Below are 18,373 nucleotides of genomic sequence, written 5' to 3'. Positions count from 1 at the left end.
TCTTTGGCCACTTCCCGCCATTCTTCACCTAACTGCAGCTTTCCTGTTGGAAGCACACGTGACAGTGCTGGGCTAATCAACGGTCAGAGTCACCGCAGCTCAGGACAGCTTCTCCCTATCAGTCAGGCGCTATCTTTACCTAGCTGCTGGCTTCAGCGTGAGCGCGCTTTTCCCAATTTGTACACAAAATAACGCAGGAGAAAGTGGGAGTCTGAGACTAGAGGAGCATGTATGTGGAAGCGAGGAACGCTTTCTCAGGAGAACTCGTTATAACTTGGAAACGTTTCCATGCACAAATGTAGGCAGCTCCCCGAGTTCGCAGCACTTGAGTGCAACGTGTGCAATTTAAAAAGTGGGTTTGAAACTCCATGAAGACCACTCTCCCAAAATAACTACTTGAAACTGAACAGCACGACGAAACCACTTAGTTTGAAAAAGTTGTAACTGCAAACATCTCTCAAAGACCAAACACAGAGGTACTGACCACCAGGGAGCAACAGCAGCAGCTTTTCTACAACACACAAACAGAGCCAAAAACCACAGCAATGCAAGCCAGAGCAGCACCCTACACCAGTGAGGGGCACAGCCCCACAGTACTTTAGCAAGGAAGGCCGAGCAGGTCCTGTGGAAGCAACAACTTCATCCAGCAGTCCTGGAGGAACAAGGCAGGTCCAAAACCAAATTGACAAGCCCCCCCCCCCAAGCAAGCGAGGCCCGTCAGAAACCCAAGCTGTCCCTGAGCCCTAGCTTATATAAAGCTCCTGGGCCACAGGCAGAGGATATTGAAAGGGTGTGGTGAAAGGTCAGGATCTCAGTGCCCACAGCTGTGTTCAATCCTAAAAGAAAAACGTTTCCAAGCTGTTTGAAGGATTGTGGTCACCACTTAAAAAAACATTAATTTTTAGAAACTGGCAGGCAATTTAGGCTAATTTCTTTAGTAGAAAACAGTCTGTCTCAAGCGTGTGGTGCTATAAGGCACACGACTTCAAAAGCTCCTATCAGAAACCTGAAAATGTTACTCTGGGCATTTCTGGTCAGAATCCAGGAGACAGATTGGAGAGCTATCCATGGGGAACTTTACTGAGGCTTTAAAAAGGAATTACTTCTCTTTCCACTAAGCCTTGAACCACAAATAAAAGTGCAGATTTAAGAAAAGTTCTCTTTGTTACTAGACTGGAAAGATTAAGTCACAAAATTACACTTTATATTCTGATGAAAAATGAAGTTCTTCAAATATCTGGGGCTATGGTCAAAAGTCAAACTGCACAGTTAATAGTGGAAGAAATCTGTTCAACACACAGCAGATGAAAATTTCATTGGAGAAGCACCACCAGAAATGCTCCTGCTTGCATTCAGGGGATTCCTTTGATTCAGAACAGCAGCTCTGTAAGAGTACAAGGAACACTGAGACTCCCAAAGGAAGTTATTTAACCATCAGTAAGGAGAGGACGGTTGCAGGCTTTAGAGCTGTTACTGAGTGCCTGTGCACCTGAACTGTGGGCAACTTCTGGCTGTGACTCAGAATTGTAGCGAGTGTAAATTGCAAAAATTGTTACATCATTGGTATTTAGAAATAAAACATTTTCTCATAAAATCATTATGCTCCTAGTCCTGCTGGGAAACTTCAGTCCTGCGGAAAACTACAGTGTCACCATTGTTACACAAGTTGCTCTAGACATAAGCCTGCTCTTTAGAATATGAGTGCTTGCATGACATCCTTGGACAACTTTACTTTTTCATCTCTCTACCATTAGTAGAATGGCCTGTAATTAAATAGTGCAAGACTACAGAAGTATCTATAAGAACTGCAAACTCTATAAAAGGAAACACTATTTTGTGTTGCACAAAGGGTATAATTAGAAGCTGTTGAACGAAGTCAAGTGAATGAACAACAGGCCCAAGTATACAAGTTTGCCTCTCAGTGATGCCTTCTGGCACACAGAACAGTTTTTGTAGAAAGCAGAAAGGCTCTAGAGCCACTGAAGAGACTGCATGCCACACAAAGCACCACAATACCTAACTGCTTTGCCACCCAGTGGAGTACTCGACTCGCCTAGACAATACAGAGGAATGAAGTTACTTTAAAAATGCTTCTGGAGCCTATGAGGTATGTCCAGCCAAAGTGTGGCCAGTAAAAGCCAAACCAGTATGCTGCCTAGTCCCCTAACTGGTAATCGCCCGATTTGAGTACTCAGGCTACAGGAGACCTGGAATCAATTCCCTTGCCTCTGGGCCTATTGTCTACGCAGCACTCCACCAAGTGTCTGGGTTTGCAGAAAGGCAGAGTCCCCTAGGCACAGAATTCAAACTTCTGGGCAACCATTCATTCATGCATTCACTCACTTGCTTATTTTCCAAACTTCAACCATGGCATCCCATGCTCTGCTACAACATGGTCTCTGTGTAACAGCAACGTATCCCGTTTTCTGGAGCGTGTGAACATGAAGGACACGTGGGTGCAGTGCTTGTGATTATGTCTGTAGCTGGCACATTCCCACTTTTCTCTCACACACTGATCTTTCCGACCATGTCACATGCCATCCAAGCTGCTGCAAGACAGCTGTGTTATCATTTTTGGATTGCTATCTTGCATCACAATGCATGATTTCGGTGAAAGAACAAAAAAAATAGTCTGACAGTCACCATGGGGTTTATGCCATGTACTTAGGTCATACCAAATAGTATGGGTATTCAAATAAGAGCTAGCAAGCTGTCCATGCTTGTTAATTGCTAAATCAAGCATGCTCCCTTGTGTACTTCTAGAGCTCGAAGTACCAGCATGCAGGCCATTTCGCATCCATTAAGGTAGTGTCTGTCTCCACATATTTTAAAAGAATGCCTTTCTCTCTTTGGAAGAACATCCTTTCTCTGTTGCTTGGAGGGGCACATTCCTGTGTTAGGTTTGTGCCTGCTTACTGTGCAGTGCGGTGTACTTTGCTTTCCTTTGGAAAGAAATTTGACAGAGGACTGCAACAAAAGCAGACTTCTCGCTCTCTATGTGTTCTTCTTGGATTTTTTCTGGTTTAGAGCTGCTTCTTCATTTTTAACTTGATTCTGAAAAAGAATAGTTTTCAGAATGGCAAATATTCACTACTGCTACCAGTATCTATGCCTTCTTGTGCACGCACCTGTTCCTAAAACTGTTAGGAACTTAACTGTTCCCATGTCAGAGAATATGGCTCAATTTCATAAAAGAGCTCACTCAATTATAGCTTCATGCCTAAAACCCAGAATCAGCAGAAAAACCCCTCACTATTCTTCAGAGAAGACACAAGAGTGAGGATGAGATACTCTTGAAAGAGAAAAAAAGGCATTTCACAAGTTGAAAGGTTTGGTTTTTTTCCCCCCCCTTAACTTGCTACTTTAATAGGAATGGGAAAGCCCAAAAGCACACACAGGAATCCTCATTTTTGTAAACTGAGCTCTATCAAGCCTTAGAATAAAAAAGTAAAAACATCTAATGAAATTTCTGGCTGCTTCATTAGTGCCTTGTGTTAGAGGATGTCTGGAAGCCTAATGCAAGCATGGAAACAGTTTCATTCTAATGCTATAAAGCAGTACACCAGCCCAGGAACACACAGCTTTTCCTGTATTCTCAATCATGCCCATTTACAAACCAAGTGATTACTCTGGATTCTAGGACAAGGAATCTCTCCATCATTTGGTTTACATTTGCATGGCAATACCAGTTAGACATGCAGATTTAACGAGCAAACATGTCCAATCTTACACAGACTACAACTTTTTGCATATCTTGAGCATATTTCAAAGCCAGAAACACTTGAAAGATTTCCTAAACAAATATAGGCAGAGCATACAGCTAAAGCAGTTCTTCCAGTAGATACTGACAACATGGAGACATTTCCTAATTCTGCATTTGCAAAAATATCTATGCACTTCATTATCAAAATGAATGAAGTTGTTTTCCATTAAAACAAGCAATCAAAAAGACATTTTATGCAGTCATTTTAACTTCACACTGTACACTTCAGATATATGCAGAACCAAGTTTCCAGATGTTGTGGCAACTTCAGTGTTGAGTCAGGTGCCATATTCACAGCATGCTTGCTGACAGAAACAGGCAACAGCGGTTATTTGGTAAAAGAAAGGTAGCAAAGATAAAAATTGATTCCAAATGTAGTTCTCATGGGGATACAGAGCCACTGCTTCATCCAAAGACCTGTCTACCAACTTTAACACATGCTTCTTTAAGCCAGGCTTGTAGCAAGTTCCAATTTTCAGTAGGCAGAAACAAGCACTGCTACTGGTGGCAGTCTGCTAACTCCAAACTTCCCAATTTATGCTGACTGGCTGCATAAATAGCTCAATGGATCTGTCATCATTCAACATAGACGACAAATTACAATGGTATAATGAAAAATCTGCTAGCTGTAGGAACTCATGAATACTTGATAAGGTAAGAATATTCCCACTTTAAATTTAGTTCCATGCTGTCTTAGAATCAATACTCATTAATGACCTTATTTGTATACAGGAAACAAAATACTGTTTTAACAACAGCTAAATTACAACTTAATAATCTGTGCCACAGAACTGTAGAATCACAGAATATCCTGAGATGGAAGAGACCCACAAGGGTCATCAAGCCCAACTCCTGACTCTGCGTAGGGCAACCTGAAAGTGAAGCATGTCATCCCAATGCTTCTTGACCATCAACAGGGTTGGGGCCATGACCACTTCCTTAGGGAGCCTGTTCCCAAGCCTGACTCCCCCTCATTTCAGCTCATACTTCGGAACTGTGTGAGATCCTAGATAACTGTTTGGAGTAGTATGATGCTAGCCACAGTGGTGAAAAGGTTTCACAGGTCTGGGCTGGGAGAAAACACACAAAGAAACAACACAGAAGCAGGCTTGATTCATTTTTATTTACTCAGCAAACATTTTCCCATGTGATTTTTCAAGTGTTGTCCAAGAGCTAAGTATTAGATCTGGCTGCTTTTTTGTGATGAAGCTGTTTGCTAACAGGGTCTTTTTCCAGGAATAAAGACCACTGGTTTGTGAAGGTATCCTAGTCTAGGTAAAACATTTTCTAATTTCACCCACAATTAAATGGTACTTACAACCGTGCATCTTACAGCTATTCTACAAAGGACAAGACTCTCTATTCAAAACTGTCCTATTCCCTGTGCCACAGCAGGATTTCACTCTTACAGTATTAGGGGTGCCTTCACCTGTTCAGCCACATCCTTCCCCATCAGCGTTTCAACAATGGCCAACCCAAATTCAAAGCTGGTACCAGGGCCACGGCTGGTGAGGATGTTCCCATCTTTCTCCACACGGCTCTCGGAGTAGCAGTAGTGTGCTTGGGGGGACACACAACAGAAAGAGGGTCAGTCTCTAGCACTGCCTACAGCTGCCACAGAGCATGGACTTGCCTGCTGTGGGGAGATGCCGCCTGCAGCCTACAGCAGCTGAGGAGTGGAGGCTCCTGGCTGAGATGACAGCATCATGCTCTGCACAAGGCACCTCAGCCACCTGTGTGGGCCCAGCCTGCCGGAGGGTCTGTACCCCTGCCCCTCCAGAACCAAGCAGCTCATTACTGCCTGCAGTCCCCAGGGAGGAAGAGTGCCTGCAGAGATTCCTGACAGCTTATTCATCGGGTATGGGAATGCACTGCTGATTCTACAAGCCCTTCAAGAAGCACTCGCTGTGCCTGTCAGTTCCTGTGAGGTTACTTTTGGAAGTCAGACTGCTTTTATGTACCTGCTCACAACTTTATTTTTAACAAGCACATGCAGAAGAAAACTGGAGGAACCCTGCCATCTCCTGCTCTCCTTCAGACTTGTTAAAGTTCACAGAATTCTTGTTAGTGCTTCAGCACCACTCTTAAGTATCAGCAGCTCATATCATCAAAGCACTATTCACGGGAGAGCAGGAAAGCTGCTGCTGGGGTTTGCTGTTTGGACCACTGAGGCAAAGAACCAAAAGGACAAGATACAGCTCAGCCTCAAGAGGGTAAGGGGGAAACTGCTCCTTGTATAACAGCATCAATGTATTTTGTATTTTGAGGATGAGAATGTTAATACAGCTCTGTATTTTCTGGTTAAAGAGAATTAGAAATGCAGTCTTGGAATATTTAATTGAATTTTGATTATGTTCAGGCAATCATGGAGGAAAGGCAAAAATGAAAAGAAAGATGCAAAAGCAGTTTACCTTTTTTATAAATCAAGGGTTTGGCTAAAACAATGTAAGTCAGAGAAGGGTTTAGAGAGAAACTTATAAAAGTTATTAGATACCTCCATTCATCATTTTATCTTTGGCCAAAGGATGAGTTGTGACTTTGCTTCCAAACCCTATCCCATGTGCCAGAAGGGCGGTAGGACCTGAAAGGACACAAAGTTGCCCCATGAGGAACCATTTTCTGCTAGATACACTTTTCAGAACATGCAATCAGGCACTAGGTCCTCAAGGTGCCAAAGCTCACTGGACAGGCTGTTTTTAAGGAAACCGATGGCACCCCAACCTCTGAATGAGAAAGCCTCAGAAAGAACACACCTGTCACACAAAGACACCCCGTGCAGACAAACAGAGGAAGAGAAGGCTCAGAGAACATGCAGCTTATGCAGCAGTGACTGTGCTACCTCTGGAGGAGTTGGGACCAACTCCCGGATTTCACTTCCTGGTAACACATTTTATTGATGCTGAGTAACAAAAAGTCTGTATTGCAGTCTGAACATTAACTAGGTAGAATACATAGAATAGAATACATAGAATAAACCGGGTTGGAAGAGACCTTCAAGATCATCGCGTCCAACCCATCAACCAATCCAACACCACCTAAACAACTAACCCGTGGCAAATTACAATTACTTGTCAAGCCTGGAACACTGACAAAACTGCATTTGAGCAAATCTTTACAGGCAATTGCCTGCCAAGCAGCATTTTGGGCAGATCATGGGTTAACTGCCAAGGTTTTGTGTTTAACAGTCCTTCTCTTTTCTTTTCATACTTCCTCCCCGGCCTGAATTGAGGAAGGAGTTTGTGTAACAAAGGCTCATATCATCCAACAGAAAATCCTTTTGGGAATTCCAACAGAAACTGAAAGCAGATTGGCCTAAACTGAGTTTCATTTCTGTACCTTTGATTCATTGCAGATATAGTCCAGTAAAATGGCCTTCTTTGCATTCAGCTGGAATGTGCTCTAGGAATCACTGTCACTAAATAAATGAACTGTCCTTATTACACATGAACGCCCTTACTGGGCAACCCTGAATCTGGGAAAGATACATACAATAGACTCCACTGCCAGGTTCAAGGATGTTCAGAACTCTGCACGTGTATCAACTAACTGAAGAATGAAAGCAAAAAAACCCAAACCAAGCAACGTACCAGAGAAGTGAAAACACACTGCACAGACACACTCTGTTAGTCTCTTACATGCTCATTGTCACTCTTCTCATTCTCAGCTACAAGTTACCTAGGCCAGCCCCTCAGTTCAGTTTGGGAGTACTGGCAATTGTTCATCTTGCTTCTCTATGCACAAATCTCCCAAAGAATGAACTGGATAACCAGCTGCACAAAGTATGTAAGCAGAAAACCCCATCCTCAGAGTAATTCCATCTTTTGCTACAACTCAGACAAGGAAGGGAGAGCCTGCATTCTATATTTATACCCTTCATCCTGAAGCCAAAGGGCAGCAGAGGAGATGTGAGAGAAATTTATAGCACTGATGTTCTGCCAGCGCTGTGTCCTCATGATCACCAGAATAAGCAAGCATCTGGAAAAAAAACCTAGCACATTACCTTTCACTTTTTATTTTAAAGACAGTAATACAACAGATTGGAAAGAACTGTGTACCAAGCAGAACTTGCAGGGTAAGTGTTTACAGTGGTTTAGAGATTCCTCTGTTACTAAATTTACACAAAACTCAAATGCTGCTGGGTGCATGTACAGCATACATCCCTGCTCCTATATTACAGGAACACAGATTTCTAAGACAGGGAACTGGCTGCATGCCTCTTCAAAATATCCTAGTGCTTTACAAAGCAAGACACATTGCTAACCCACCTGCACATATAGCAGCAATCAGGCCTTGCCTGCTTTCCTGGTCCTTCAAAATGTCTTTCACAGCAGGAGACTGTAGGAAGAAACCGTATCAGAAGTCATTGTTTGGGGCTGATTACTCGAAGCATGGCTGAAATATTTTCCACTGCAAATTCATAAACAAGTTATACAAAGATAACCAGCTGACAACTCTCCATCCTGTCTCAGGACACAGGGCAATGAAAACACTGAGAAGGAGAAAACCTAAAACCAATAAATGCTTGCCCAGCTAGGAGAGAGTAAAGAAAACTGAAGTAACTGCAAGAAAGTACTTGGCCCACAAAAAAGCTGGTTCATCCATGGCCAAAACAAGTAGTTGTTGTTCAAAAGCCTCACAAGACAGTCATGATACACCTCCAGACAGTTCCTATCGTTCGTAACAAGATTTGTAACGGGTATTTGCTTCATATTCCAGGGCTTACAAACTGTGTGATACCCTATGTGATAGACTGACTTATCTGTCTGCCGTCCACAACATATTTACGCCACCACTACAACAATTTGCACCCAGAAACAGTATTCTTCAGCAAAGGAATGGAGTTCTGGGGGTTCTGCCTGCTTTGTATTTCATTAAATTAAATCTTCATTTGCAACTGTTTCATCTTCATAAAATCATGAGCACCCTTCCATTTTGATTAAGTAGGTATGCAGGTCCAAGAATCTACCCCGTTGTCTCAATTATGTATTTCACAAGAAGACTTAAGACAATTAACAATCAGTTTACTGAATTATTCAGAAGAGGAGTTGCAGATGCTGAACTGAATACTCACAAGGATGCCCATGAATCATTAAGATACCAGAACTTTACCTCTGACAAATTCTGAGCTCCAAGGTTACCCCCAGGCAGGACCACAACATCATAAGGCCCCTAAACAAACAAAAGGTAAAATTGTTCTCTTGAACAGAGGCTGGTACATGCATCACTCTGTTTTAAGGCCACTACAGTTGCATGGAGTGAGAAGCAAAGGGATCTACCTTTTGTTCCACTGAACAACAACCAGTTTCAATTATGGAACAAAATACTGTTTCCTAATCCAGGAAGAGCCTATTATCAATAAAGTCTTTTACACAATTAACTTTGAAACCTTGTGCATTTAAGAGCTTTGGCACACAACTGACAGCTCTTGCACTGTTAAAACAAGTAGTTTTACTCCATCCCTCATGTACAGGTCTAACTACAGCATTGTTTGGCTTATCAGAACTTTTCAGTTGTTCCAAGCCCTGGTATTTTGTTGGGCTGTCTAACATGCAAAATGAAGCTCTACATTTGATGCTTCACAAAACCAAATACCTGTGCAGAATTAAGAAGCGTGTCTGATCCTAGCGTGCTATGAAAGGGGACAACACTGAAGAGGAGCACTGCAGCACATGCAGCTCTGTAATTCACTGCTGCACAGAGTTAACATAATATGCAACATATTTCTAAAGGTAACACTTAAGCTTTCAGATTCACCTCTGAAACTGTGAGAATGGTTATATTCACCATTGTATCAGATCAGGGTGATGACCTACCTCTTTTCTGGCATCTTCAAGACTAGCATCAGGACAAATGAAGACATCTCGACTGCACTGCACTGGCTCTTTTCCTGTTAGGCCTGCAACAGTCACCTTGATCTAACAGGAGAATATGGATATGGTTACAATTCAGGAATTCAGGGCATTTGTCTTCTATGTTCATTCTTAAGTAGTACACAGAATGAGCAAACCACTACTGAAAGCTGTCAAGAATAGGGCAACACTTAAGCTTCCACAAACCATGAGTAAGTCCAAATGCACAGAGGTCAATCCAGAGATGATCAAATATCTCTAACAGTTCAACTTTTCAAACAGGACATTTAGAGACCAGCTGATCCCACTGGTTTCCCAGAGGGAACATCTGCTCTAGTCTACATTAGGCTCCATTTTAAAAGGTTGTCTTTTGCACAAATGTCAGTTGTCATGGGTGTTTGTTTGGGACACAACAAATATTTGCTAGCTAGTAAGAAGACACAGGTCAACTTTCACCTCTTACAGCAGACTGTGCCTGGAACTCCTGACAATTAACACCAACTTGAGGCAAAGAGTTTCTCTTGGGTTTTTTTTTGTCTAAATACTCACCCCAGCTCTCCGCATAACATCAGTGGGGATTACAGTTTCCATTTCCTCTGCACCTTTTGCTAGAATCACCAATGCTCTTTTTGAGGCCATATCTTGAAGGGTTGCTGCTAGGCAAGATGGTTGTGAAGGGAGGGACTGAGGAGGGTAGAAAGGGACAATGTGATTAGAAGGCAAACCCCCCTGTGCAAATCCTTCCCAATGGTGAAAGTCAACAATGTGTAACTTGTTTTTGCATTGTCCTTCATTAACACCACCTCAAAATGGTTCACCAGCCGTATTTTATATTTACAGGCAGCTCATGCAACTAAAAAGCTTTTTACTTGAGTCTGCCAGAAAGAAGGGTTCCAGAAGGGTGGTAAGTGCTGTTCTCAATATGCACACCCTCACTCATACTCAGACCACTGACTCCCACCCAGATCAGCATTTATAAAAAGGGCTGGCATGAGCTTTGACCTCCTGTCTGGTATTTAGTTTCCACATAGCATAGCTCATTAAGAGTTTCCTGTGACTTATAATGCCTTGATCAGTGGCCCTGCAAAACCTCAGCAACAGATTTTCTGCGTGTTTCACAATTTTGTGGGGGAGAAGTGTGTGTGCACACATGTGATGGGGGAGCAGACCACAGAATTTAGCAAATGGAACAAACTAGGCTTAAGTCTTTTTTTCCTGGCTTCTAAATTCAAATTGATATGAATGGCCACATTTTCATTTGAAGGTTAAATTAAAGCAAGTAACTACATCATGTAAAATATATACTAACTCATACTGGTCCAACAGAAGGCTGTGAAAACATCCATGGTATGGTAAGGCATTTCTCAGGTCATCTACTCTACGAGACAGGGATATTTTCCTATGTAGGGACTTCCCATCCAGACATGCACTAAAAAAATGAGATCTGTGTTTGGCTGTCCACAAAAATGAAAACCATACCCTCATTCTGCTTCAACTTCACCTGTTTTCAGGTTTAACCCTTCCTGTCAGTAGAAGCACAGAATTGTTTTGGTTGGAAAAGACCTCTAAGGTCATCCAGTCCAACTGCTGACCTAACGCCACCATGACCATTAAACTATGTGCCCAAGCACCATACCCACAGGCTTCTTGAACACCTTCAGGGATGTTGACTCCACCACCTCTCTGGGCGGCCTATTCCAGTGCCTGACCACTCTTGCAGGAAAGATATTTTTCCTAATATCCAACGTAAACCAGCCTGGCAAAATTTGAGGCCATTTCCTCTCATTCCATCATGTAGCACCAGGAAGAAGAGACCAACTGAACAAATACACTCAAACTGAAGGTATCAGCAAGAAGTTCAGGACAAACTGGAGTTTCCTAATAACTCATCTTGAAGGCAAAAAATAAAGTTTACAGAATCAACCTGGTTAGACTACCTGAACAGCCACTACAGAGAGATACTGCATTTGCTTCTTACTATAGAAAAATAGTCTAGGTAAGGTTTGCATCACTCCCATCAGTTCTTTAGATACAAACAGCCACCTGATCCTGAAAGCTTTTCTCTTTCCCCTAATCTAGCAAAATGCAGTCTCTTCCTACTCTTCTTAGGCATTTACTGTAATACACTGACAAACTTTGGGGGATTAACACTGCTCTTTACATGGGTGCACATGTAGCCAGCTGTCAGGCTGTCAACGCTACCACAGGGCGGCTGGTTTTTCCAAAAGGGCAGAGCCAAGCTATACAGACCTGACAACCCCTTCACTTAGCAAGCTCTCGCCGCATGCACGTCCACACAGGTGCACCAAACCTTTCAGCTAAACATATCCCCCATAGTGGGTATATGCACATTTCTCGATACGATGGCTTCTGGCAGGTGGGTGAATCAGAAGCTCTAAGACGGGCATTACAAAACGCCACCACCAAACAGAGAGCTTCCAAAAGCAAAAGACGCTGTGAGGGCGAGCAGCTCCGCCCGGGCAGGTGAAAGGCCGCGTCCATACATATTCGCACGTCAGCTTTAGGCCACGGTGCCACTGGACGCAGCAAGGATTTCAGAGCAACCAGCGGCAGGGGTCAAGGCCGCAGAGCCTGCAACGGCAGAGAGCACAGCCGCGGCGCGACTCGGCCCCCGGATGACAAGCGGCTTTCCTGTCCTGCCCGCGGCCGCCGCCTCTGCGGCAACGCACACCCAGCAGGCCTTCGGCAGGCGCCCGGCCCCTCCGCGCGGCGGAACCCCGGCCCGGCGGAACCGGCGGCCCGCCACGGCCAGTCCCCCGCCTGCCGCGAGCCGGAGGCTGCTCCGGCCGGACACAGCGAGCCGGGACGCGACGCAAACGGCGCAAGCAAGACGGTGACTCGGGCTGGGACTTACCTCGGCCGTAGCGCGGGAGACTATGCCCCGCCCCGCCGCCGCCGCCGCCGCCGCCGCCGCCCCCGCCCCTCCTCGCAGCCGCTTCCGCCCCCCGCGGACCCGCCCCGCCTCGCCGGCCTGCAGTCCGCCCCTGCAGTCGTTCGTCCCTTCCCATTGGCGGACGCCGCCTTTTTCTCACGCTCGCTCAGAACGCAGCCACGAAGCAGCTTTTACGTGCTGCTGCCGCTTGAACTTGGCTAGCCCTCAAGCCCTGCGGGGTGCTGAGCCAAGTCTCTGTTCTTCTCCAAGTCTGGCACTAAACACTTAACCCACAGCCCTGTTTCCCGAGGCTCGTAATCCACGGAAAATGCCCATGGCTCAAGTTGGAGTTTCCCCACCTTTAAGGAGAAAGTTCTGTACTTCGGGAGACAGAGCTATTCAAGGGGTTCTTCAGGTGTGAACCTGCCTGCAGGTGCTGGCAGTCATAGTCCGGTTCCCCAGTGACACACCCACGAGAACTCTGGCACAGCGACTCAATTCCAGGTCATGTATGAGCACAAGTCGCAGGGAAGGACTTTACTGGGGGCTCTCCTGAAACTGGTGCGGGCTTCTGCTCCTGGCGCGGGGAGGTTTTGTCTGCTACCCACCCTCACTAGACTTCAGTCAAAACCCTCGACAGACTGCTCTCTGCAATTAATTGCCTCGTGCTGGGCGCGCACAGACCACAGGCCGCGCTCGCCTTTGTAACGCACGCTGTAATAAACCTCCTCTCTCCGCGTTGTCCTTTCCGCTCCCGCCAAGCCAGCACCCGCCGCGGCCGCGCTCTGGCTCCCTGGGCACCGGCCGGTGCCGACCGCGCCAGCTCGTGGCCACACCCGTGGAAGAGAGGCGGGGATTGGCGGCGGGGAGCCGCAGCGAGCGGGGCTGCGCGGCTGGGCATCGCCGTGGGCGCGGATTGTTCCGCGCTGGCGGCGATCGTCTCCTTTCTCCCCGGCCCCGGCTAGCAGTCCCCCGGGATGACCCGCGCAAAGAAGCGTCGAGCGCCGGCAGGCTCCGCCGTCGGAATGCAGCGCCCGCGTACCGGTGCACTGCGGAGTTTGCCTCAGACACAGCATCCCGTACACGGAGGAGCTGTGCGCAGGCTTCTCGACGCGTCCCCCCGGTTTGCCCTCCCGGCCGCACTGACTTCCCACACAGACCCTCACCCTTCGGGGGCGCGGCTGGCCTGGGCCGGACCATCAGGCCACCAGGGGATTCCGCGCGGAAGTCACTGGGAATCCCCACCGGAGGACGGGGGGCGCTGCCCGGCAGAGCCAGGGGTCGCGGGGGGGGGGGGGGGGAGGGGTGCGGAAAGCCCCGCTGGGCAGGGGTTTCCCCACCACCCCCGGACTGACGCAGCCAGGCCCTCCGGGGGCGGCACTTAAGGGCCGGTGTCCGCCGCCCCGCGCGCACTTCAGCAGGCTGCGCCGACTCGCGCCGACCCCATGGGACCGGCAGCAACGCGGGCGGGCCGGGCACTCTTGCCGGCAGCGCTGCTGGCGCTAGCGCTGAGCCCGGGGGCCACAGTCGCTCTGCCGTGCAGCGTCCAATGCCCAGCGGGTGAGGAGCGGGCAGGGCCGGGGAAGGCCGATGCAGGGGGCGCCGGGAGCAGTCCCGCGGCAGCCACCCTCTGTTTCGACCCGCAGGTACCTTCTTCGTGGCGAGTGCGGGCTGCAAGCACGGCGCATCCTGCCGGCAATGCCCACCCGACACTTTCTCCAGCGCCGCAGGACTCCGTGCCTGCACACTCTGCCGGAAGTGCGAAGGTACCGGACGGCGGCGAGGCCGGAGCAGGCGGCTTCTCACGGGCCCCTGATGACCTCCGTCAGGCGAACGATCGGGCGTTAGCTTGTCAGGTCGCTGCGAGTAGAAACGGCACTAACACAACATGGTGCTGCGCCTGTGGGGCTTCTCCATGAGGCCACCAGCTTAATTTTGTAAGAGCAAAGGTCCCGAGCCTTTGCTGCGCCGTGCTGAGGGAGCCTAAGATTCGTTTCCACCTTCCAGGACCATTCATATATTTTAGAAGGTGCTCCTCAAAAAGCGATGCTGAATGCACGTGCAAGGAGGGGTATCGCTGCAGCGGCGACGGCTGCTCTCGCTGCGACCGAAGCTGCGGCGTGGGCCAGGAGGACACCGGGAGCGGTAAGGTCACCCTTCCCCGCCGATTGAAACCTCCCTCTCTCACTGCAGCGGGCGCACCACTGCCTCCTGCATAGCGCCAAAATAACCAGAGTAAGAACCTTGCAAGGTAGCAGCTGCCCCCGCTGCTAAATGGCATGCTTGGTGCGAGGAGGACATGATAAACCCATTGAACTCTGAGTCCTGCTGCAGCTGAAGTTATCCAGCACTTCGTTCCCTTTGCACGACAGCTTCTTTTGTCACCAGCACGTGGGAAACTCATCCGGAGTTAGACGGGATTTGTGGTATCTTGTGCCAAATAAACCGGCTCCATAGCAAAGCACTGCACTGCTCCATAGTTCACATAGAAAGACTTGCCTTGCACACATGGAGCAGCTTATGAAATAGTAATTCTGTGAATGGGGATCATAATAATTGTGCAAGCAGGCAAAAATCAAGTTTTGCATGTTACAAGTGCTCATCTTGCACAAATTTACTTGTCTGTTAAGGCTGCCAGATTTGCCGCTATGGAACTTTTAATGATCAGCCCAACAGCTCCTGTAAAAACTGGACAAAGTAAGTAATCTAAAAGTAAAATCAATGCTGCAGCTATTACACTTGACTAGATTCCCCACCACCATCCTTCCCCACCTCCCCTGTTTTGCTTTAAATGTCTTCCAGGTGCTCTGCAAACCAAGTCCTGGAGTCTGGAACAGCAGCAAAAGATGTCATTTGCAAGCATGTTTCAGATAATCCCACTTCAGCCATTACTCTCCCTACCACATCTCCTGCAGCTCCATTTTCTTCTTTCACTGTGCCAGGTGAGTCATTGTATAATACTGCTTACAGAGCTAAATAATTATCATCTGTTTTGAAACACACTATAGCTCATTCACTTTCCACTTAAAGCAAGAGTCCTTCCTTCTTTACATTCCCAGCTACAGACATCCAGAAGCAGAGTTAGAGACAAAATTTGTCAGCTGAGTCAAGGGCATAGAATTCTATTCTGTAAGACTTACCAGAGAATGTTGTTTTCTTCCTAGGGAAGGACCTCCAGATGGACATTATCAGAATTTCTCTTACTGGAGCTGGGCTGTTATGCATAGTGTTTCTGCTACCTTCCTGCATATGCTTCAGTATCTGGCAGAAAAAGAAACTACGTACTATCTTCAAGAAAAGTAAGATACACTCTTCAATTTTTCTTTTAGAAACTAGTCAAATCAGGAATCTGGGTTTTAAGCTTCTTGCAAAGATAGCTGCTGATAGCTTCTCTTTTTGGCTTTGTAAGTCATAAACGGAAAGTAAAAGAATTTTGAAATTTTTACCAGAGGAAACACTCAATTACCCGTGGGTGTTCTATCAGCATTGCAGGTTAACTACATCCATAGAAGTGAAGTATTCTTGGGAGGTATAAAAGCTCAGCCGAGCCTTGCTGATCCAGTTAATAAACTGAATGGACTCTTACTTCCAAATACCATCTTTGACATGCATGGCAATAGCACATCCCAGTTATTTCTGCTCAGAAACAGAATGTGTGGCCTGGAGTGAGCATCTTTGAACTTTGGCTGCAGTAGAAGAGGGTCTATCAGTTAGGATGTACTGCTGCAGAGATGCAGTCAGCCTGAATCAAGCACTGTCCTTTGAGAGATGAGAAGCTCAAGAGTTCAGTGCAAAGACGAGGTAGATTTGCATCTAACATAGCTTTTAGTTTGGATTTTTGTTCTGTTTGTTTTCTCTTCCTCTCCCCTTCCCTAGAGACACGGGGTTGATCCTTTAGTTCTGGGTTGAGGGTCAGACTGGATGATCTTTGAGGTCTCTTCCGACCGGATGCATTCTATGATTCTGAAACCAGGAGACAACAGCAATACTTAAAAAAAATTAATAACTGCATGTTGGTCTTCCTTCCATTCCTATGGCAAACAGAGCACTAGCAACTCCTGTTGCAATAAGGAAAATAAAGTATGGTAAATTGGTTTTATGAGATGTGTAAACTGTAGAGGAATAATTTCCGATTACTGAATAATTGGGAAGAGCTTGCTGACTGCCTGCATTTGTGACTGAGGAAGGATGAAATAAGATGGCTGAATACAACAAAAACTGAACCATCTGGTATTTTTCTTTAGTGTATACCACACCTGAACAATCAATGCAGGAAGATGATGCCTGCAGCTGCCGCTTTCCCCAGGAAGAACAAGGTGAATATCAGAACCACTGCAAATCCACAGAATTCAGAGATCTTTTGGTGAACTAGGAGTTGCACTGCCCAGGTCAACCACATTTGAATTTCATTTTGGAACACGACGAGCATCTCTTCATGTAAATAGAGAGGGTACCAGAATCTGTGAATTTCAGAGTGCTAAATAGTCCCATCCACTAAGGAAAAAGGCACATCTTTTCCACCTCTTAAAAAAATAAAGGTAAATAATAAATGGATCTGGCTTGCTGACTGTCTTCTTCTAGAACTAGGAATCATATTTCTAAGAAGTGGTACCTGATCTGCATATATCAAGTACTCCACTTAAAAGCAGTAACAGGAGGGCAGGAATGGCTTTTTGGTCCCTCATAAATGGTGCCTGAGCCATAATTTACATGCAATCTGACACCATTTGAAGATAAAATGCAGCTCTCTAGCACGTGGTAGAGCCACATGTGGCACTGTTGCCAGTCATCCTCTTGAGTCTCGAGCTCCTAAAGTGTGGCTCAGAGCTTACAGTCTCGGAGTTTGTGTGCAGGTAGACCCCATTTAAGAGCTCATCAGCCTTTGAAACAGCTACCTGGCCTGACCACTGCACACCATCTCCTGTGTAGGAGTGAGCACCATAAAAATCTAGAGCTGCAGTGTTTTGTAATAGCTTGTGTCTGCTGTTGAGCCGAGCAGCTTCAAAGAGGCAGTGGAAACACTGAGGAAAGCTGTGGTTGACTTGCTCTTAGAAATAGATGTGACTGTGCAGCTGGACTGCAACACCTTCAAGCCCTACATCATCCATCTTTGATCTTTTAGGTGATGTAAACGTTACGTACATTGCAGATGTGATACATTTCTGGTACTATTTTTGTAACTCTGAGGTTGGAAAGATTTTAACATCAGATTATCTGTCTCCTTGATCAATTACAGTTATTTTGGTCTTAAGAAAAAAAGAAAATGCACGTTTGAGTCACGGCATTCACAACATCATTTTTAACCTTTTACAAACTCAAATATTCTCTTTCTTCAGTAAATGTTACTGAAACAACAGAATGAAACCCATCAATATCTCATGTCAAGGGTAATTTTCAACTTAGAGAATGCTTTTCTTGTGTGTGAAAAATGACAGCCCAGCTCTCCCTTCAGCAGAAGGTAGCAGAGCAGATCACCAAAACACAGCTACACATTTTTATCATTTTGTGTACAAGTAAATACAAAACAGGGAGCAAATGCTCATCACACCCAAGCCTGAACTGTGGAGTGCGTGTAAAGAAACCTTTCTTTTTAACCCTAGCCCCTGTCTCTCCTCTGTTGGTGCTTTCAACCGTGTGAACTACGTGGCTGTTACTTCAAGCCCACAAACTTAAGGATATGGACACAGGAAAAGCCACCAATCTATTTAAACTGCAAAGAGCAACCTTTGCATGAGTGGACATTATCTTGTAACAGGATAAAAGAGTTGTGATTCATTTTTAGTGCACACACTAGGTATGAGAATGACTGCATGCATCCTGTAAACATGCAACATTTCCTCTGTTTTCTCCTTGGAAAAAAAAAGATAC

The 18,373-nt window shown here is 46.1% G+C and overlaps 2 protein-coding genes across 4 annotated transcripts; one reads left to right on the top strand and one right to left on the bottom strand.

The window, feature by feature from the left end:
- Window positions 1-4,867: 4,867 nt before the first annotated feature.
- On the bottom strand, window positions 4,868-15,741 carry PARK7 (Parkinsonism associated deglycase). Of its 3 annotated transcripts, none has more exons than XM_054175764.1 (7): window positions 15,646-15,741; window positions 10,162-10,296; window positions 9,577-9,678; window positions 8,873-8,932; window positions 8,029-8,098; window positions 6,258-6,344; window positions 4,868-5,323 (listed from the first exon to the last, which is right to left on the bottom strand). In XM_054175764.1, exons 2-7 carry the CDS (start codon window positions 10,249-10,251, stop codon window positions 5,169-5,171), a joined length of 564 nt encoding a protein of 187 aa, XP_054031739.1. In that variant the 5' UTR covers window positions 10,252-10,296; window positions 15,646-15,741; the 3' UTR covers window positions 4,868-5,168. The 3 variants fall into 3 exon arrangements, with proteins under 3 accessions (XP_054031739.1, XP_054031738.1, XP_054031740.1); XM_054175763.1 differs by lacking the exon at window positions 15,646-15,741 and adding an exon at window positions 14,156-14,262; XM_054175765.1 differs by lacking the exon at window positions 15,646-15,741 and adding an exon at window positions 12,488-12,517.
- Window positions 13,951-17,036, top strand: TNFRSF9 (TNF receptor superfamily member 9). The gene is made up of 7 exons (XM_054175701.1): window positions 13,951-14,065; window positions 14,152-14,271; window positions 14,513-14,650; window positions 15,136-15,202; window positions 15,308-15,447; window positions 15,670-15,804; window positions 16,750-17,036. The coding sequence occupies exons 1-7, from the start codon at window positions 13,951-13,953 to the stop codon at window positions 16,875-16,877; spliced, it is 843 nt and encodes a 280-aa protein (XP_054031676.1). The 3' UTR covers window positions 16,878-17,036.
- The last annotated feature ends 1,337 nt before the right edge of the window (window positions 17,037-18,373 follow it).

This window comes from Dryobates pubescens, chromosome 33 (genome assembly GCF_014839835.1).
Source record: "Dryobates pubescens isolate bDryPub1 chromosome 33, bDryPub1.pri, whole genome shotgun sequence".
Classification (NCBI taxonomy): Eukaryota; Metazoa; Chordata; class Aves; order Piciformes; family Picidae; genus Dryobates; species Dryobates pubescens.
Note: the sequence above shows the minus strand (reverse complement) of the source record. Positions and strands in the feature narration are given on the sequence as shown.